General features: G+C 40.4%; 1 protein-coding gene across 1 annotated transcript in view; it reads left to right on the forward strand.

Annotated features, from left to right (window-relative positions):
• The first annotated feature begins 2,306 nt into the window (after window positions 1-2,306).
• LOC122806689 (rootletin-like) overlaps window positions 2,307-23,026 on the forward strand; it is a 552,836-nt gene continuing 532,116 nt past the window's right edge. The window contains exon 1 of the mRNA XM_044077321.1: window positions 2,307-2,513. Coding sequence (XP_043933256.1) covers window positions 2,348-2,513 — 166 coding nt within the window. The 5' untranslated portion in view covers window positions 2,307-2,347. The remainder of the gene's footprint in view (window positions 2,514-23,026) is intronic.

Below are 23,026 nucleotides of genomic sequence, written 5' to 3' on the forward strand. Positions count from 1 at the left end.
GTATAACAACTTGAACCAAAAAGCACCACTTCTGTCTTCCCTTCATTAAGACTCAGAAAGTTTTCCACCATCCATGTCTTAAGCTCACATAAGCAGTCCAGAACCTTTGATATTGATCGACCATCAGCCTCATCCAAAGCTAAATAAAGTTGACAATCATCAGCATACAGATGAAAGTCAATACCATATTTCCGTAAGATATCTCCCAGAGGCAAAATATAAATACAAAACAACAAAGGCCCTAAAATTGAACCCTGTGGAACTCCCCAAGGAAGATGGAAAAAATCAGATGAAAAACCACTCAACTGAACACATACCATTCTATCAGAAAGGTAAGACCTAAACCAATTTAACGCCGAACCAGTAATTCCCACATAGTGTTCAAGACGGTGCAAAAGCACCTCATGATCAACTGTATCAAAAGCAGCCGTTAAATCCAACAACACTAATAATACAGATTTTCCTCCATCAGTCGCAAGAAAAATATCATTCATAACTTTCAACAAAGCTGTCTCAGTACTATGTAATGGTTTAAAACCAGATTGAAAATTTTCTAAGAAATTATTTTTATCTAAAAAATCCAACAATTGGCCATAGACACATCTTTCCATCACTTTACTCAAGAAAAGTTTGAAAAAACACAATTCAGCATCATGTTTAGTGTTGTCAGTTATCTGGCATAACTATCAAATTATGATATCCTATTCAGTTTGTGGTCAGAAATCTCCTTTCTCTGAATTTAGCTTAACTTTAGAAAGAACATTCAAAACTGTGTGGAGAATGGAAACGGCAAACGGATAAGCATCATTCAATAAAACACAAAGTTTCTGCAGTAACCAGAAATGTTAAATATTTCATTATAATAAATAGGGATGCAGTCAGTCTATCAATGGCCATTTCTTCAGCTGCCGATAGAACAGAGAAATTGTGCCAAAACACCTTGCAGTGATATTAGACTTTTCATTTTTCTCCACAGTTTGCAACCTGAAAGTAGATATACATCATTTCAAGGGGGAGGGGGGACTTGTCCTTCACATCACTGGGTACAGGGCAGCTTGCCTGCTGAAAAAATATTTTCAAAGATTGCTGAATTGTGTTTTTTCAAACTTTTTTTGATCTGTCTGGCAGTTGAAGAAATGGCTGTCAGCAGACCATCATGAATCCTAATAAAAATCATAGCTGACAACATTAAATTTTAAAGTACAATGTCATAACTGTGGGAAGCTGAGACATATAAAATAAGAATACTTGTAAAATGCAGTTCCTAAGTGCAAAGTAAAAGTTTCTTTAAAAAGGATATGAAATAATTTTCTAAGGATGAGAATGGAATTACAGTTTTCATTGTTGAAGCATAAAGGAAGAATTATTTATGTCTTTCTGGTACATAAGAAAGGACTGTTTCAATCAATGTTTCCAAAGAAATAAATACAAGCAAGCTACATGCTACAGTAGTCAATCTTAGAAGATAAATTGGGCAGATTTTGTCAGCACTGGGTCAGATTATGGCTATAGTGTATTATACAAAGCAAAAGGAAGCATTGTCATTAGCTGTGCTGAAAATAATAGGCCCTGATTTGAGTGCGAGTTAAAATGGAAACAGTTCATGAGGTAAAGCCTGTCAAATGAGTTAAAGTTGACTCAAGTGCTGAAAATGCATGCTGAAGTGTTTCAAGAGTAACTGAGCAGGTTGCATGTTGTGAAAACTGTTAACTTGATAAATCAAAACGTTTCTTCAACTGTCTATAAGTTAGCCCTTGCCATTAGTAATGAAAAGGGTTAACAGAAAGTTAGGCTGAGTTATGTTAGAAAGAAAACAGATTATTAGTGCAGTGAAGCATACTAAACGGGTTGTCATGTATTGTTCCAGTAGTAAAGTGCAACAGTTCAGTGTGTGTGTGTGTGTGTGTGTGTGTGTGTGTGTGTGTGTGTGTGTGTGTGTGTGTGTGTGTGTGTGTGCGTGTGTGTGTGTGTGTGTGTGTGTGTGTGATGAATACAAGTTAACTGTAAACCAAGTCAGTATTTCAGAAAAAAAATATGGATAGTTGTTTTTTTTATATTCTAATACACCTGTATCAACAACAATTCAAAAAAATAGTGCCTTGGGCATACCTTTTAAAGCTTTAAAGCTTTCATATGCTATTACATTTTTTTTTTTCAGAATTCAAATCAGGTTTAATAGGTTCTGTTTGATGTAAGACATTGCAAATTTTACTAGTGCAACAGCAGCACCTCCCTCTTCTGGTGACAAGGCACAGTACAGTGTTGTTAGTTTCCTAGCAACTGTAAATATCAGCTGTCTAATTTATGCTATGCAGCTTTAGTTATAGCTGACAGGTTAAGTGGCAAAATGGATAGAGACTGCCACAGCCTGACTTCCAAAACAGACACTAGATGCCTACCATCAAGAAGGCAGCACTTGAAGAACAGGCTGCAAACTTCTACTGATGTGCTGGAAAAACTACTTGGGGGAACAACTTTGACAACACAGAGGGTGACACACCTTCACATATTAGGTAAGGGCTTCATTATAACCAGAGTTATATTTCTGTGTTAAAATGTTTTGCTCATATTTACATATGAAAGCAGTATTTTACAGTTTGGGATGGAATCATGGATTAATCAGGAGGGACAGAGTTCAGCCTTGACATGTGTAATTCACTTGTTTATTGAGTCATGTGTAGCTGGAATGAATTGTGGATACAAGTTCTTTGGGCCAGGGGCAATGGAGAGAGCATGAGACAGACAGTTTGGAATCAGGGAAATGGCAGATAAATGCAACAGTTGGACATACTACACATACTAATGGTTTCCTCAGGTAGTTATATCTAAGAAGGAACTCCATTTACAGAAAACATCATCATTATTGCTTTCTGGTAGTGTAAACGAGGTGGGCAAAATCAATCCCTAATCTGTTGATAAAGGAATCAGAAGTAAAATCTAATGTTCTGCATTGTATATGACAAACCTAACTGAGGTCTGGATTTTAAAATATGAACTGAATAGTGGGTGTCTGTCAGAATACAGCTTTAAATGTCTGGTTGTGACATCACGTTCCCTCTGTATGATCTTCTGGGTTTGTGAAGTACAGGAAATGTGTGTCATCTTATATTATGTTCAGAGCTGCAGAAATGTTATTTCCTTCTGTTTCTAAGTCCTCTCAGTCAGTAGTTTGTACAATTTTAAAGGCATGAACCTTTATCTTGTCATAATTACCCCCTTGTTTGTTCTGGACCTTTATGGAGTTCCTGATATCAGGTCACAGTTTGCAGAAAATCACATTATGTTGAGCTGTTTGGGAAAGCACCTTACACTGTTATTGTTTTGGCTAGTAGTACCTGGCAAATTGTTATACATAAGCAATACTACAGAACCTAATGGTGTGTCACAGGGGTAACTAGCACACCAGACTCTGAAAGTGTCACAGGGGTAACTAACACTACGGAGAACCTCATAGTGTGTCACAGGGGTAACTAGCACTGCAGAGAACCTGATAGTGTGTCACAAGGGTAACTAGCACAGCAGAGAACCTGATATTGTCTCACAGGGGTAACTAACACCACGGAGAACCTGATAGTGTGTAACAGGGGTAACTAGCACTGCAGAGAACCTGATAGTGTGTCACAAGGGTAACTAGCACTGCAGATAACCTGATAGTGTGTCACAAGGGTAACTAGCAGAGCAGAGAACCTGATAGTGTGTCACAGGGTTAACTAGCACACCAGACTCTGAAAGTGTCACAGGGGTAACTAACACTACGGAGAACCTGATAGTGTGTAACAGGGGTAACTAGCACTGCAGAGAACCTGATAGTGTGTCACAAGGGTAACTAGCACAGCAGAGAACCTGATAGTGTGTCACAAGGGTAACTAGCAGAGCAGAGAACCTGATAGTGTGTCACAAGGGTAACTAACACAGCAGAGAACCTGATGGTGTGTCACAGGGGTAACTGGTACTGTAGAGAACCTGATAGTGTGTCACAAGGGTAACTAGCATAGAAGAGAACCTGACATTGTCTCACAGGGGTAACTGGCACTGTAGAGAACCTGATAGTGTGTCACAAAGGTAACTAGCAGAGCAGAGAACCTGATAGTGTGTCACAAGGGTAACTAACACAGCAGAGAACCTGATGGTGTATCACAGGGGTAACTGGTACTGTAGAGAACCTGATAGTGTGTCACAAGGGTAACTAGCATAGCAGAGAACCTGACATTGTCTCACAGGGGTAGCTAGCACAGCAGAGAACCTGATAGTGTGTCACAAGGGTAACTAGCAGAGCAGAGAACCTGATAGTGTGTCACAAGGGTAACTAACACAGCAGAGAACCTGATGGTGTGTCACAGGAGTAACTGGTACTGTAGAGAACCTGATAGTGTGTCACAAGGGTAACTAGCATAGCAGAGAACCTGACATTGTCTCACAGGGGTAACTGGCACTGTAGAGAACCTGATAGTGTGTCACAGGGGTAACTGGCACTGTAGAGAACCTAATAGTGTGTCACAGGGTTAACTAGCACACCAGACTCTGAAAGTGTCACAGGGGTAACTAACACTACGGAGAACCTGATAGTGTGTAACAGGGGTAACTAGCACTGCAGAGAACCTGATAGTGTGTCACAAGGGTAACTAGCACAGCAGAGAACCTGACATTGTCTCACAGGGGTAACTGGCACTGTAGAGAACCTGATAGTGTGTCACAGGGGTAACTGGCACTGTAAAGAATCTGATATTGTGTCACAGGGGTAACTGGCACTGTAGAGAACCTGATAGTGTGTCACAAGGGTAACTAACACAGCAAAGAACCTGATAGTGTGGCACAGGGTTAACTGGCACTGTAGAGAACCTGATAGTGTGTCACAAGGGTAACTAACACAGCAGAGAACCTGACAGTGTGGCACAGGGGTAACTGGCACTGTAGAGAACCTGATAGTGTGTCACAAGAGTAACTAACACAGCAGAGAACCTGATAGTGTGTCACAAGAGTAACTAGCACAGTAGAGAACCTGATAGTGTCTCACAGGGATAACTGGCACTGTAGAGAACCTGATGGTGTGTCACAGGGGTAACCGGCACTGTAGAGAACTTGATAGTGTGTCACAAGGGTAACTAACACAGCAGAGAACCAAATAGTGTGTCACAAGGGTAACTAGCACTGTAGATGGGTCTATATCATAAACACAAAAGCTGTAAACAGCAAATACATGTACATCGACACATAAAGGTTGATGTACAAAAAGAGCGAAATACGTACTTGGCGAAAATGAAAATGCTGAGCTTATTTCATCAACCAACAGTGCCATGCAGGTAACCTCAAACTAAATAAAATAAAATGAACACAATTTTGCAGGGGAACAAGTGCGCCTGCACTCCCACACACCTCCCCCACTTACATATACTAACTCAGAGACTGCACTACAGTGGGGAAAACGATATATTTCCTCATCCCCACGATCACCCTGCTGGCTAAGCAAATACGTTCGGCCTTTACATTTTTGCCAGTTACGTATGTCGCTCTTTTTGTACATCGACCTTTATGTGTCGATGTACATGTATTCGCTATTTTGCACTTATGTGTTTAGAATATCGACCCCTGTAGAGAACCTGATAGTGTGTCACAGGGGAAACTAGCAGAGCAGAGAAACTGATAGTGTGTCACAGGGGTAACTAGCACTGCAGAGAACCTGATAGTATGTCACAAGGGTAACTAGCACAGCAGAGAACCTGATTATGTGTCACAGGGGTAACTAGCACTGCAGATAACTAACCTGATAGTGTGTCACAGGGGTAACTAGTACAGCAGAGAACCTGACAGTGTGTCACAGGGGTAACTAGCACAGCAGACTCTGATAGTGTCACAGAAGTGACTAGCACTGCAGAGAACCTGACAGTGTGTCACAGAGGTAAGTAGTACTGCAGACTCTGACAATGTGTCACAGGTGTAGCTAACACTATAGACAACCTGACAGATTATGTCAGGGTTACTAACACTACAGAATCTGAAAGTGTGTCACAGGGTTAACTAATATTGCAGAACCTGATATTGTATCACAAGGTTAACTGATACTGCAGAACCTGATAGTCACCACAGGGGTAACAAACACTGCAGAAGCTGATAATGTGTCACAGGATCATAGGATCATAGGAAGTTAATAGGCTATTGGCAATGAGGCCTTTACACGCCTAGCCAAGAATTTAGACCATGTCCCGACAAGTCAGCACCCAATTCCCCTATCCAGCAGGGACACAGGTGGAATCTCAGAGGTGTATTTTCTGTTCCCCATCCAGTTATCCACATTGTGCTTAAAAAGGGTTAATAAGGTACTTTGCTTGATGCAGAGATGGAGTCTATTCCATAGAGGGGGAGTCTCTGGGACACAAATCTGTCCTGCCAACAAGTCCTATTGATGTCACAGACCAGGTTGAGGTCACGTGTGTGGGTTACGTGAGTGGAGCTTGACTTGCGGATATGCAACAGTCCCATCAAGACGGGGTCTGCTCCACCTTTGTGCTGTCCACCATTCAGCTTGGACGAAGCTGTTATTCAGGCTTTGGTTGAATAGGGTGCCTAATGGTGCCACAAGTTCCTGCCTGAATTCATGTAGGATGCAGCCTGGAATGTTATTGGGTCCCATGGAGGTGTATTTTTTGCCTTTGAGAGGGCAGTGATGACTTCCCCCTAGAGATAAGGGGAGGGGAGGCAGGTGCTGGGGATGTCTTGACTTACTGATGGGGGGACAGAGGGGTGAAGGTTTTGCTGAACCTGTCTGCCAGCATGTTGGCTATATCTATGGCATTTGTGTATGTGGTGTCCTTGACAACCAGCTCGGAGCAGATCTTAGTGCTTCCTTTGAAATTGCGGACATATGTGAAGAAGGCCTTATGATTATTTTTAGTAGATGTGACCAGTATGGACTCGGTTTGCTTTGGAGGATTTCACTAGTGCTCTTATTTGCTTATTCAGTCTAAGAAGAGATTGCTTCCAATTTGGCACCTGCTCCTTCTTGGTCCTTGACAGCAATTTTTTTTCCTTTTATTATAGAGTTTATTTATTGCAGATGTCCACCAGACAGGTTTACTCTTCCGTGAGGAGGAGGATTTTGTCCTGTTGGGTATTCCTGATTCCATGCAGTTATATAAATGCTTGTATAGTACTTTGGTGCAGGTTTGGACATTTGTGCCAGTTCCTACGGAGGCGGAGGGGCTGTGAAATTGTTTATACCTTCCATCAGGTCTGGTTGTAACCAGCTTTGGAGAAGTTTTTATGTTTGACCGTAGCAAAGGGGGGGGGGGTTCTGGGGTGATGGTGACTTTGAAAGTGACTGGTTTGTGGTCGGATCTTACCAGAGAGGATGATACTGTAGGGATGCTGCAGTGGGTACTCATTTTGGTTAATACCAAGTCTAAGATATTATCACCTCTTGTGGGGGTGTTGATCAGCTGGTCCAAGGCATTTGCACTGGCAAAATCAAGGAATGTCTGGGCATTTGTGTTTTGACATGAGTAGTTCTTCCAGTCTATGGTTGGATAGTTAAAGTCGTCAATGATCAGGGTAAAGGGTTGAATCATGATAGATTCGAAGAGGTCCATCCAGATAGGTGGAGTGGGCATCTTGAGTCAAAGTTGGGGGCCTGTAGCTAGTTATGATTTGAATGGGGTCTTGTCAGTGGTTAACTGCACCTGGAGTATCTCCTGTGCGTCATGCTGTTTGACCAGCCTGGAGGTGTGTATGTCTTTAATATATATTGAAACTCCACCTCTTTTTGTTTTGCTGCCCACAGTTTAGGGTCAGAATGTATGATAGGATGAGTAACCTGGTATGGCTAGGGTGCTCGCTGCAGCTTTTAACCAGGTTTCTGTGACTGCACAAATGTTAGCATCTTCATAGGCTCATAGGTGTATACTAGGCTAATGACCACATGGGCCTTTGTAAGTCTAAACATGTATTCCAAATGTATCTGACAAGTTTTTTTACCCTAAGGTTATTTTAATGAGCATATTTAGGTTAGGGATTGCGTGGTTAAGCATTTACAGACTGCATCTTTTCACTAGAATTGTGGATGCCCGACCTGGGTGAATTTCCCATTCCCCATACACTGATCCAAGTTATGAATTGGGTTAGGGAAGAATTCTGCAGCCTGTTCCAGCAAGGGAGTGGTCTCTGAGACACGTGTGCCCTTTCAACATGTCCTATTTATGTCACAAGCAAGGTTTAAGTCCCTAAAATGGGTGATTCTTTTATTATTTTTTAAACACAAAACTTCTTTATTAAATTATTACTTTTGACATAGATAATTATACATTTATATAAATGCTAATTATACATTTATATAAATGAAAACAAACAATATTGATATATTTTTAGTTGCAAACATTATACATCACTTATACTCTAATGGATATTGCTGAACCAATTTATGTGCAGGTACATAGTTTACAGTCATTGCATTTGTTTTAGCCTCATTCATTTTGTATCCCAAAAAGACTTGAAACTGTCTCAAAATGTTCCACAACACTGAAATATCATTTTCTGGTTTTATCAGGTATAAAATAATATCATCTGCAAATAAAGCTAGCTTTTCTTGACTACCATACTAATTATATCCTAGAATTTCTGAGTCCCCTATTTTCTTTGCCAAATGTTCTAAATATAAAGCAAAGAACAAATGGGAAAGAGGATGCCCTGCCTGTTTCCTCTGCTCAAACAGAACTTAACAGACAGGAACCCACCCATTTTAATTTTTGATTCCGATCCCTCATATGCAAATGCTTCCATTTCCCTGCTCATAAAATCCCAGCTTACTCTGTCGAATGCTTTCTCTGCATCAAGACCCACCAACAACAGTGGTATTTTCTTACATCCTGCTTCCCTGTGAATCATCAGTGCTCTATTAATGTTGTTAAATGTTTGCCTCCCCTCCACAAAACTACATCGATCCATATCTACCAATCTCAGCATCACCTTTGCCATTCTTTTAGCCGTTACAGACAAGCACTTTATAGTTATGGTTTAGACTTGAAATGGACCTGTATGAAGCTGGGTCTGATGGATCTTTACCCTCTTTAGGTACTACAGCTACCAGCACCTTCTTCCAAGATGTTGGTACTTCTCCTCCTCTTAAAATACTGTTAAACAAAACCCTCCAGATCTTTATCAGTTTTTTCCCTCCTAGCTTCCAAATTTCCACAGGAAATCTATTCCTGGGGACTTTCCTGTAGACTGGTTATACATCACCATTTTTATCTCATCTTCTTCTATCCTAACGGTTAGTAATTGAGCTTCATCTACCTCTAACCTTGGCATATTTAATTCTTCCATAAACACTTCCATTTGTATCTTTTCTTGATTTACATATTTCTCTGCTGTACACACGTTTTCATAACATTTCTGAAATATTTCTAGTACCTCTACAGGATCTCTTGTTATCTTCCTTGTTATAGGCTCTCTAAGCATGGCAACCCTTTCTACTTTCTGTTGTCTGGGTCATTGTGTTAAAAGGTTTTGTGCTGTGGAGTTATCAAAAAATATTTGCTTAACAGCAATCTTTCTAAACTCATGCATATTATTGAGATAATTCCTTATTTTATGCTTAGCATTCTGCAATTGCTCCTTTTCTTGTTCTGTGAGAGTCTCCCTATTCTGCAATACTTTAACATTTGTCAGTCCCTCTAAATAATTTTTGTTACTTAACCCTATCTCCCTTTCTTTTATTTCCACCCTATTTTTAAACTCCAGTTTAATTTTATCCCACTCCCTAGCTATATTTTCAGAAGAAATTTCTGTCTTTCCTAATAACTCCTAAATCATTTTCACTACTCATTCCTTAAATTCCTCTCTTTTCAACAGATGGGTGGGAAAGTGCTAGTGTCTCATGTTTATTTCATTACACCACATTTTTATTTTAGTTATTATTGGTGTGTGATCTGAAATACTTATTGTATGATCAAACCTTTCAATTAAATGCACATGCTCCTGTCAAATATCATTTCTGTCAAGCCTAGTCCAGTTTTTGTATCTTGGAGAATAATATGTAAATTCACTCCAAATTCCTACTACTGAATTCACATCTTCCATGCCAAATATTTTTATAAATTTCTTCAAAAATCTACCCTTCTGTGTTATATTTTCCCTTTGGGCCCTCCAGATACACCTTCACTGCTACAAATCAAATTCCAGTCCCAACCTATAAGTAATATTCCCTGCTGAAAGCTGATTATTTCTCCCAGAATTTTCTTAAGCTCCATTATAGCAGTTTTTGGTGGAATGTAAGTACATGCCAGTGTAATCCTCCTCCCTTGCCAGTAGCTCCTTAGTACTACAACTCTACCATTATCATCTTTTTTATCCTCTTTTATCACTATTGGAGCTCCTCTTGCCATTAATACAATTACTTCTGTTTTTCTTTGCCCCAGATATTCTGCCGAGTAACCATCCTGAAATCCTTTCTTTGTTAAATTCACGTGCTCATCTCTTTCCAGATATGTCACCTGTAGCATAGCTATTCACACTCTGCATTTTTTAATATAGTTTACTACTCTTTCATATATATATATATATATATATATATATATATATATATATATATATATGTACCATTCACATTTAAAGATAATATAGAAAGTGTCATTATGTTAAAAAGTTATTATTCCCACCTGTTATGTCTAGTAAATTTTTTAAATGTCTAGCTTCAGCTTTTGTGTTACATGCACACGGTAATGTATGACAGGTTTATCTTTTATACAGTTATTTCTTGTCATATCCATTTGAACCTATGTCACATCGTACAAAATGTTTTGTTTTAATGAAAGCCCTCAAACAAACAAAAAAACAAAAAACAAAACACATCCTCAGATCACCCCTAAAACTGTTTAACTTAATACTAGCACAGAAGACTATGTACATCTTCAAATATTGACGTTTAACCCTCAAGGAGGTGTGACATTTTGTCAGATTATTACTTAGCAGAAAGTTTGCTTTAGAATAGTTCCTAAATGTTTTAGTGTTAGCTGGGATCCTGGGTTTTATTTTTATTTAAATGGAGACAGCTTTATGGTTGGACCTTACCAGAGAGGACGTTACAATGGGGGAGGGGGCAGCATTTACTCAGTTAGTGAGGACTAGATCCAGCATGTTTGCATCCCTATTGGGTGTATGGACTGTCGCTCTTCCAGTCAGGATAAAATAGACGAGTCTTTGTGGATTCTGTTCAAGCAGCTTTATTATGTACAGACAAATCAGGATTGAGGCTTAATAGCTTTAACTTAGATAAACTTATAAACAAACTAGTTATTACACTCATACATGCTAACTCTCTGCCTGCACTCTCAAAATTGCACTGAAGCTAGCATATGCTGACTATTTATATGTAAGTGCTGACCTTGAAACATTTCTTAAATATACAACACACGCGCGCGCACACACACACACACACACACACACACACACACACACACACACACACACACACACACACACACACACACAAAAACACTATTCTACATCCACCCTCTTTGAGAAATCAGTCATGCAATTTTGACAACATTAATTGACATGCAATCAATATGAATAATTCTTTTTCATGCAATTATACAGAACTAAATACATATAAACAATTATGTCCGGGTTGCTGTGTATTTCACACACGGTCTGGAAATACGACCAAACTGTGTAACATAGAAATTAGAATTAGGTCTAGCAACTTGGACTGTCTTCTGAATGCTCAACTTTGGAGGCATTTGGAACATCATCAGGAATGGAAGTAGAAGTCAAGACACGTTCTGCAACAGGAACACTGTCTGGATCGCTCTGAGATCTAGAGTCTGTATCACAGGAACAATGCTGCAATATCGATTCTGGTACAGGAAGAAGATGTCTGTGATTTTTCCTGTACTCCACACCCTCAGATTCTACGAAGTAGGATCTCGTCTCTGTACATATACCTGTTACTTGACCAATCCGGTCGAAACCTTTCACCATTTATATCCTCATTGTCTCTCCTTTTTTCAGTGGACGAAGAAATCTGCTCGATTTATCATAGCTGGACTTCTGGAAAGAACACTTTCTGAATAACTGGGCTCTAATTATCCTGTTGTTCTTAGCTTTAGGCCTCAACAAACTGGAACTAATAGGCAGCGTTGTTCTGGTTTGCCTGGATAGAAGTCTCTGAGCAGGCGAGTCAAGTATATTATCACGGGATATGTTTCTGAGATTAAGTAAATTCAAAAAGACATCAGTATTATCACGCTTTGACCTCTCAAGTAATTGCTTTGCACTCTGTACTGCATTTTCAGCTAGTCCATTTGGCTGTGGCTATTCAGGACTGCTAGTAACATGTACAAAGTCCCACTCTTTTGTAAATTTCTGAAACAACTGACTAGTAAATTGAGTACCATTGTCAGAAATAACTTTGTGTGGACTACCATGGACTGAGAAATGATGTTTCAACTTGGTGATAATAGCAGTGGACTTTAGGTTGGGTAGTAAATTAATCTCAAACCAGTTTGAATAAAAATAAAAGGAGACTAATGCTCTTTACAGACACAGAGTAAACTGTGGGGGATACACAGGTTTTAAATTTGGAATAATAGATACGGTCAACATTGACGGGGGGGGGGTGACTGGAAAAACCTCTTGAGTAAAACAGAACTTATGTGGCAGCTTAGGTTAGCTGCTAATTTTCCTCCAGGTCTCAATGACCATTTATGTATCTATCCAATACTTAAGGAAAAAGCCAACAAGTTAACATAATATATTTGAACTTACAAATTATCATGTATTTTATATAGAATATGTTTCTTTATTTTATTTATATGTACAAAGAGGATGAAATAGTAAAGAAAGTGTTTTAAACTCTGGTGTCATTCAAAGGGGATCCAATGTCTGTCTGCCTGGGATGACATGCTGGACAAGCCACGCTGCTTCACAAGGGATGGCTTGCACCTGTCACCCCTGGGCTTCCGGATATTGGCAAAGGCTCTTGCCACCCCCATAGTGCCTTTTTTAGGCAAGGCTCAAATTCTAAACCTACCACCCTAGAACACAAAAAAGGAAAAAAACTAAGGGTAATGCTGCTCAATGCCAGAAGTCTCAACCTCAAGATGCACGCACTTGAGGCCCTTCTCAGTATGGAGAACATCGATGTCTGTGCTGTGACTGAAACCTGGTTCAAGGCTCCTGAGAGCACACCGGCACTATCAGGTTTTACCTCATATCATGCGTTCCGGCCCCAAAATCCGGACAACACCAAGAAAGGAGGGGGGGGTGTCTATATTCATCAAGGACACCCACACCTCAAGGTTGGTGGCAACGCACGATGCATCGGAGACCATCCAGGTGCAATTAACCATAGGCAAGACTGCTCTGCAATTTGTAGCATGTTACCGGCCACCCTCTCAATCTCAGGAACTTCACATAGCTTTCCTGAAAACACTGGAGGGGATAAATGTATCTCCAAACACCATCATACTAGGTGACTTCAACTACCCGAATATAGACTGGGATCACTACTCAAGCCCCAACACTCTAGCCCAAAGGCTCCTAGAGTTCATAAACTCAAATGCCATGGAACAACTAGTCACCATCCCCACAAGAGGAGAAAACATACTAGATCTCATCATCACGAACATGGGGTCACAATGTTCAACACCAGAAGTATACCCCTCGCTGGTGAGATCAGACCATAAACTAATCTCACTGGAAGTCCACACCCCCCCCCACCTGAGATAAAAAAGACCACAGTGAAGAACTTCTCAAAAGCCGACTTCACACTTCTAAAGACTGGTGTGGTCTCTTTTAAGGCCCCCGAGCCTGCGGAAACCATTACTCAAGCCGCTGAATCACTTACAAATGCCTTCTACCAGCACCTACAGAACTGCATGGATCAGGCAATCCCAAACAAAACAAAGACTCTTTGTACCAAAGGCAAGCGTCCAGTCTGGTGGACCCCAGCCATAAACAAGCTCTACAACAAAAGGAGGAAGCTACTACAAGATAGAGCAAAATCCTTAAAAGAGAAAACACCTTTGATCATTATAAGTAAAAAACTAACATCTCTCATAAAATCATCCAAGGCAAATTTTGAGAGAAAAGTCACTAAGGACTCAAAAGACAATCATAAGGCATTCTTTAGCTATGTTAGAAACCTGGGAGGACACTCCCAGATATGCTCAGAATTAGTTCAAAACGATGTAAAAATTACTGAACCTACAGACATTGCCAACATACTGGCTGACAGGTTCAGTGCAAACTCTCCCAAAAGGTGAGATATCTATACCAGAGGATTGTAGCCCCCCCAAACATCTCTAATGCTCAGGTGAGAACTGCTCTCTCCAAGGCAAAAAACACAGCATCCATGGGACCAGATGGTGTCCCCGGTTGTGTGCTCCATGAACTCAATGAGGAATTAAACCCGCAGTTAGGGCAGCTGTTTAATCTTAGCCTCACCTCAGGATACGTGCCTAAGGAGTGGGGTACGGCAACTGTGGTCCCACTTCACAAAGGCGGTGCCTCCACTGACCCTGGAAATTACCGTCCCATCAGCTTGACAAGCCTGATCTGCAAAGCCATGGAGAGGATCATAATGGAACTCATAAATAAAGACATAGGGGACTTGCAGACTTTGGATCCGACCTAGTTTGGCTTTGTCAAAGGCAGATCATGCCTTTTTAAACTTGGTTGACTTTTTCGAAACAGTCACCAAGGCCATTGATGAGGGAAAGGCAGTCCACACAGCCTACCTTGACCTGGCAAAGGCTTTTGACACAATACCCCACTCAGGTATCATTGAAAAACTCATCAGCTTAAATGTAAACCCATACGTCACAAGATGGGTTGCAAACTGGCTAAGTGACAGAACCCACAGGGTCATAGTTGCTGGCGCCATGTCAGACTCAAAGCCTGTCACAAGTGGTGTCCCACAGGGCTCAGTCCTGGGCCCACTCCTGTTCGGCATCTACTTTTCAGAAGTACAAGCAAACACAAGAGGATTATGGCTGACAAAATTTGCAGATGACTGCAAACTGGGCGCCATAGTTGAAAACACATCTGACACAGATATCCTTCAGAAGGGTCTTATAGAAATGGACAACTGGTGCCAGAGCCATGGCCTAAAGTTAAACGCCAAAAAATGCATAGTCATACCCTTCGGGAAAAACAAGGTTACCCCTAGCTACCATATAGGTGGCAACCCACTAAGCACAGAAGAGGTTATCAGGGATCTGGGGACCCAGGTTGACAGTAACCTTTCGTTTGACACTCACGTTGCCAAAGTAGTTAGGAAGACCTTCTACATTGCCCACCTGATCATGAAGGGATTCACATCTAGATCAAGGGAGGTCATTGTCCCCTGTACTCATCACTCATCAGACCAATGATTGAGTACAATGCCCCATTCGAATGTATCTGACACGACACCTGCAGCAACTGGAAAGGCCCCAAAAGTTCCTCACCAAAAGGATAAAGGGTCTCAAAAATATGTCCTATGCTGCCCGACTGAAGGAACTCCAGCTCTATTCAGTCGCACCGTCTGCTCAGAGGTGACCTGTGCCTGACATACAAGGCCATGTCCAACCCAGAATTGATGAACATGCTTCACCTCAAAAAATCTAGATCCCTCAGAACTACAAGGGCGGGAGACTTAAACCATGACACGGTTATTAATAGGACGTGCTGGAGGGACAGATTCATCACCCAGAGACTCCCTATGCTGTGGAACAAAATCCCGGTACATGTGAGGCAGAGCACCTCGCTGGCTTTGTTCAAGAGAAATCTTGACCAATGGATGGGAGATCGCAGATATACCCCAGGGATTATCTCAGTGCCACTGCTTGACAGATGCTCAGCAAAATAATGGGCATAGTATCCTCCAAACTAAAGGGGTGGCGAAAGCCACAAAACTCTGGGCTAGGCTTATAAATGCCCTTGGGCAGATAGCCTAGTATGAACCTATGAACCTATGAACCTATTTGATACAGACAAAGTCTTTTTGAGTTTAATATTATGTAAGAAAATATTTTAAATCAGTGTACTGATTTTATCAAGTCTCTGTTCATTATGGTTGAGTGGGATCATGTTAAAAAGTGGATGTGAGCTGATTATTCCTTTGGAATACTGATTGACTGCTTGTTAAGAAAGAGTATTTAAATGTTTTAGGGGAGAGGTTCAGTTTGTTCTGATGAAGTCGATTCTTTGATGAAAGCGCTCAACATGAAACATTGGGTATTTGGACTGTATATTGGTCTTTTATTTGCTTTTATTTATTAAAAAGAGTTTTCCATGGTCCTTTTGGTGCATTTTTTCTGTGGTATATATTCATGTTGTAAAGAAGCAGGAACAACAATTCTAGGACCCTTGAAAATAATGCCATCTTCCATCAATATTTCATCTCTGTAAGAAAAATAGGTTTGCACTTCAGGTGGTACACTAGATTGCTTTGACGGCCATTCAACATTAAAGTAGTGGTTGAGCTTTTGCAAAATAGGATCAGTCTTTGTATGATCTCTCAGCTCTTCACATCTTGTCATAGAAAAATTACGCACTTCCATGATGTCAAAGTCACAATTCTCTGCATGAAGCTGTTTTGTTGTATTTCTGGGTGATATAGATTAGGTATCGGCCAGATAAAGAAGTTTGCCTTTTGTGCAGACCATTTTTAAGTTGTAATTTTGCAATTTGAGCATCATTCTTTGTAATCTTGCTGCAGCTGAATGCATAGGCTTCTTTAGAATAGTAACTAGAGGTTGATGATCAGTTTCAATCTGAATAGCTTGACCATAAATATAATCCTGAAACTTTGAACATGCAAATACTATCACCAAAAGTTCTTTCTCAATTTGAGCATATTGCATTGCAGTTTGGGTAAGAGTTCTAGATGCATAGGTTACTGGTCTGCCTTCTTGAAGAATAACTGTGCCAAAACCAAATTTTGAAGCATCACAGGAAAGACTTACTGGTTTATTGACATCACAATATCTTAAACAAGGCCACGTCAAAGAGGTTTATCACAACTCACAGATGGAAAATAGTAAAACTACATTTTTACTTGGACTTTGTCGATTTTCCATCTGTGAGTTGTGATAACCCTCTTGACGTGGCCTTGTGTTGGTTTTAACTCTTCTAAGTTTGTCGTATCATCATATCTTATTGTAGTTGGGGTGTAAATTTTCTGATTAAGGTCTTTAAATGCCTTCTGGTGCTGTTTCAACCAAGACCATATAACATTTTTGCATGTCAGCTCTCTCAAAGGTGCTGCCAACTCAGTGAAGTCTGGTATAAACTTGCCTAAATAGTTGATCATACCAAGAAAACATTGTAGAGCCTGAACATTATCTGGTGCTGGCATCTCAAGAGTGACTGCTTGCTTGGACGGGTCTGGTCCCAAGCCAGTTCTAATGAATAAATGACCTACATATGTAACTTCTGGTAGCCTGAATTTCCACTTCACAGGATTGAGCTTTAAGTTCACTTTGTGTGCTCTATCTAGAACTTTCTTAAGGTTTCTGTCATGCTCTGCTTCACCATTGCCTCCAGCCAATAAATCATCTACTATTATGGCACAAGGATAACCTGAAAAAATGTGTTCCATTGCACACTGAAACACTTCACTTGCAGAATTTATTCCAAATGGCATCTTGAGGAATCTACATCTGCCAAATGGGGTACTGAAAGTAGTCAGTAATGAGGATTTGCTATCAAGAATCACTTGCCAAAATGAACTTTTTGCATCCAAGACAGAAAAAATAGTGACATTTGGTATTAGGGCTGTGACTTCATTGACTGTACACATTGGATGATGCAGTATTTTTAATGCTTTGTTTAAACCTCTTTGGTCAATACATATTCTGATTTCGTCTGAGCCTTTTTTGTGGGCTTCTACCATGAATGACACCCATTCAGTTGGTTCTGTAACTGGACAAACTACACCTTGCTGCACCATTTTATCCAAATGAGCTTTAACTTTATCCTGCATAGCTATCGGAACTTTTCTTGCTGGTCTGACCACTGGACTGATCTCTGGGTCTAACTTCATAGAAAACACAACTGGAAGTTTGCTCAACTTGTCATCGAAAACATTAGCATACTTTGAGAAAATAGCTTTAGTAAAATTGGAACTAGAATATGTGGTTATATGATGAACGTCTTTGGTAAAGGAAAGGAAATTCATTCTTAAACTGTCTCTGAGACCCAATAATGACTGCACAGGTCTTCGGATTACATAGAATAACAAGCTGTAACAGTTCCTAGCCAAATAACATTAAAGTACTACTGAGCCTTCAGTTTGAATTTCTTCACCTCCATAAGCATCAAGTTTCACACTACTAGCCACATTGAGTTGTTCATTAGTTCTCACCTTAGCAAATGTGTCTGCTGACAGAACATTACACTTTGAGCCAGTGTCCACTTTAAGCTCAGTGGATTTACCATTGATCTGGACAGTACAGAACACTGCATTCTTTGCCAACAAATTTACTGCATCAACCTTTTCACCAATTACTGATACCCCATCTACGTAGAAAGTAGAACTGCAGTTCTTTATATGATCAGCTTGCTTTTTTGGGTGACCCTTCTTTATAACTGTGTGAGGTTTACTTGATTTGCCAAACATTTGAAAATGGGTCCATTTTTTTTACTCTTATAGCATTGCTGACCAAATACTTCTCTTTTAGACTCATGATTGGCATCACAGTTGTGACAGTAATCAATAAACTTGGATATGGGTTTTACTGACTCACTCTTGTACTGCACTGAGCATGTCCTTTTCTTAGAATTTGATGGAAAACTGCAGGACTTTCAAGATAAACCTGTAGGGGTTGTAGTTGCCATGTGCTTAGGCCTGCTTCTGCTAGCTACGTGTTGCATGCTGTCTACATTTGCTCTGGAGCCTGCTGAAACCATGCTCTTATCACTTGCAAGCATACTTGTGTGCCTTTCTGTAGCTTCATGGATTTGACAAATCTCAATAGCTTTGCTCAGCGTTAAATCACTGTCATGAAGCAAAATCTTTCTCACTGCAGCACTATTAATACCACACACAATCCTGTCCTTTATCAACTGATCTTTTAAGTCACCAAACCAACACATTTTAGCTTTGTTTCTCAGATCAGTTATATAAGCTGCAAACGTTTCCCCTGGTTTTTGATCTCTTGTGTAAAACAAATGCCTCTCTAATGTAATATTTGTCTGGGGGGTTACACATTTACCTGAAATTGCACTTCAAGCACTCTGGGTCTTCCTTGATTCAGCCTGTACAACAATATGACAGTTTTCACCTTCTCCTTCATGCACTGCTGGTGCATACTCAAATGAACGCTCTCTTTTAATGGCCTCTGACCCAGCTAGGTTTAGCAAAATGAATGGCCTGGTGCGTGCATCTTTGTCAGAATAAGCTGCTCAAATATTCTCCAGTTTTCTGCAATATTCTGATCAAACACCAATGATGACAGTTTTTGAAATCCATCTGCCATATTAACACATACCAGTGAAGACTTTTACAAGTATGCACAAACACACACAGATATACATATGCCAGAAATTTATGCCAGTATTTGTAACTTTGCCCAGTAGCACAACAAACCTCTGAATAACTGAACTTTGCAAAATAAGTCTCTCGGGCACTGTAATACTCTTGAAATCACTGTACTGTAAGATATCACTTCTTATCAGTATATGAAGCATTTCAAAATAACTGCACTGTGTGAAGGAACTGGGCAAAAAATGCTCAGAGTAAGAAACATTTCAAAGTAACTGCACTTTGCGAATAAACAGTACATAGCACACTCAAACTTTCCCAAAATGTCTGCACTTTGCTAAACAATTTACAGTGCAAGAAACACTCTGTAATGGCAATACTTTGTGAGTAGACACACCCAGCACAAGAAACTTATTGAAATGGGTGTATTTTGACTGTACTTTACAAAATAGTTGCACTTTGCACACAAAGAAACTCTTCAGAATAAATGCACATTAATAAACACACACTGTAAGCACTTTTGCACACTTTGAGATACTTCGAATAACTCTAGTTATGCCCTGAATGCAATGCGATATAGTAGTTATGCCAAAACACAGTACTTTGCCAAAAAACATGCAGTTGCCTTGATTTATTTATGCTTAATGTGTCCTTATTATATTCATTTTGTTTGTTTAATCTTTTTCCATGCCCATTATACTTTTCTTGTGCTTGTTTTACTCTAAACATGCCCTTTTTTGCTTTAAACATGCTCGTTTTGCAATTCTGAGATAAATCTGAACCCCTTATGTGCTTTTCTGATAATCGTTTTATCAAATATCTTAATTTTAAACATTTTGTTTATTCAGTAAACCTTTTGAGCCTCTCACTTGTTTAACAATGCAGTTTGTGCCCTTGTAATGCTCCATTTTATCTTTTTTATAAAATAAGTTGTTTGTGCACGTTTTCATTACCTTTGGTTTGTTTATGGCCCTTTTTCATGCTCGTTTCTTTTAGTTTATCTTCACTGTTATCTCTGCACCTCATGCCCATCATTTGCAACCCTTCATTTGCAAGACTCCTGTTCATTTTGTCATGCCTTTAGCTCCAGTATTTTAATGGAGCGTAAGAACAAGTTCATTGTGAGAGGCCTATTAAAAACACCCTTTACAGAGACTTTAGAAGGGATTCCCAGTACTAAACTTATAGAAAAATCCCCTTCTTCTAGGTCAGAGAAGTTGGGGAAAAGGACTTTGGCTTCATCCTTGGAGCCACCTAAAAAAATGGCTAAAGATTCCATCTCGGAGCCAGGGGATCTTGGTTCAGGAAAATCCCCCTCTTCATCACAAGTTGTGGTTTCAAGCCAATAGAGTTCCAATTTCAGAGCCAGTCCCTTGTATTGGAGCTGGTATCTCCTAATTTGAGGTCTCCACTTCTGAAAATTTTGTCCTCCCAATCCTCCAGAAGCTTATCAGATGATGATAAGGAGTGGGTGGTGATGAGACTTCTATGGACACCGGCGCTAGATAAAATTCTGTCGACTCTGACCCAAAAGGAACCAGAGCCAACAAAGACCACTTCCCCTTCTTCAGTTCCTCCTCTGATCTGATCTGGGGCATCAGAGCAGGAGCGCTTGGACCCGAAAGCAGTGGAACCATTGAGACCAAGACCTTCAACAGGATTGTCGAGTCTAACAACTGCTCCGACTTCTTTGGTTCATCACAATTTGAGGAGTCTAGCAGCCGATGTTTTCCTGTCGGGTCTGGGCAGGACAGTCAGATCGGACAGCTGTCTGACCTGATTCTACCTTCCAGGGCCTCGATGTGGTTGAGCTTGGCTTCTACATCGGCTTCTGAGTCAACTGCTCTGCTTTGGGGTCAATCTTCTGGTTCTTCAGAGCCAGGGATCTCCTCAGATCAGAGTGAGGGTGCTTTGAGCTGATGGATAGTGTCATCAGGAAGTTTAAGAATGTGTTATGGCTTTGCTGGGACATAGAGGGTGACCTATAACTTGCAAGGATAAGGTATGGGAATTTGCTTATTGTGATTTGGATGGAGAATCTGAAGCATGTTATCATGTTTGTTTTTTATGCAGACTGAGGCACCTCCACCTTTAGTGCCTGTCTGTGCAGTAGCTGGTCTAAATATGTTTAACATTGTGGCCTTGCACTGCCAGAGTATTCTCTGTGGCTTTAAACTATGCCTACGTCTCCAATGTGAGGAGAGCTCAGAGGGAGTATAGCTTCTTGTTTAGACACCTGGCATTGAGCCATAACACTTTTAGATTTTCTTGGGTTGCCTTTGCTATGTTGAAAGGTGTATCAGTTTGGCATTGCCTAAAAAAGGCACTCTGGGGGAGGATAGTGTTTTAGCCAATATTCAAAAGCCTTGCGGGAGCAGGCACAGACTATCCCTGACAAATAAACATGGATTGTTGACCATATTCTCCCATGCTGACAAAAACTGTGCCTTGTTGAGTGACACCAAAAACTACGCCAGTTGTTAAAGTCAATCATTGTCTGTCCATACTGTGATATCATTCTTGCAGAAGGTAGAATGCTGCTCAGTTTTAGGCTTATACTGGCCTGGGACACATAGTCAGAGAGCTCCATTATGTCCCTCCACACATAGTCCAGGGAGGTACATCGCAGGTCATTTACTCCCATATGGAGTATGACTGTGTCATACTAGCATTTGCAATCCAATGACCTGAATGCATGCATGATCTGGTGGATCCTAGCATCTGACCATGACTTTCTCTTAACGTTGCCTGGTGAATGGGACTTCTGTGTCTCTCACAAACTGGGTCTCCTATGACCACAATATTGGGTTGTGGGGTGCCCTACCTTATAGACTTAGAAGTTGAGGCTCCTTGAGATGTGGTTGCATGTGGTGGCATGTTTTTTTTTTAGTGGATTGCTTATGAGGCTGCTGGGGATATTTGTTGTAGGTATAATGTCTGGGAAGTCCTGGGGTTTAGGAAGATAACATTTAAGTGCCTCAGCATATGCAGGTCTATGTGTCTGATCCATACTGCATGTGGTTGGGGTAGTGTGTGTATTAATGACAACCTGCTTGGTTTTATGAATGCTTGTATATGAGAGCTTTGCTGCAGTACAACTGTGTAAATACATCTCTCATATAGCTTATCAGTTTAAGAATTAGTCAGTAGTCCAGAACATGTCCATATCCACCAAGTTGGCTGCAAACATTGCAGGAAAGTGCATATCTATGGTTATAGGCCTTTGTAACATGATCAGAAGACTTTTGTAGGAATACCAAGGAAAACAGGATCATATAATACAAAACTCATGGGTCTCTGCTTAACACTGCACAAAATAACTGCTCTCTAGGCAACTGAGTACTGGAGAAGTTTCACGGATAGTTTGGTAGGGAAAATGTCAATTCCAGGTGCCTATGTCTGTACAGGGCACTATTTAAACCAGCTCTTCACACATATGCACCGAGTTTATACAAGCAGAAAAGACTGACCAAACAAACTACTTGGTCATCTGGCCAATGAAACACTCTCACTTAAAGCCTGCCTGTGGGATTGTCATCTCAGACAGACAAGGCTACCCTCTACTGC

Source organism: Protopterus annectens, chromosome 7.part0 (assembly GCF_019279795.1).
Source record: "Protopterus annectens isolate FY-2018-M chromosome 7.part0, PAN1.0, whole genome shotgun sequence".
NCBI lineage: Eukaryota > Metazoa > Chordata > Ceratodontiformes > Protopteridae > Protopterus > Protopterus annectens.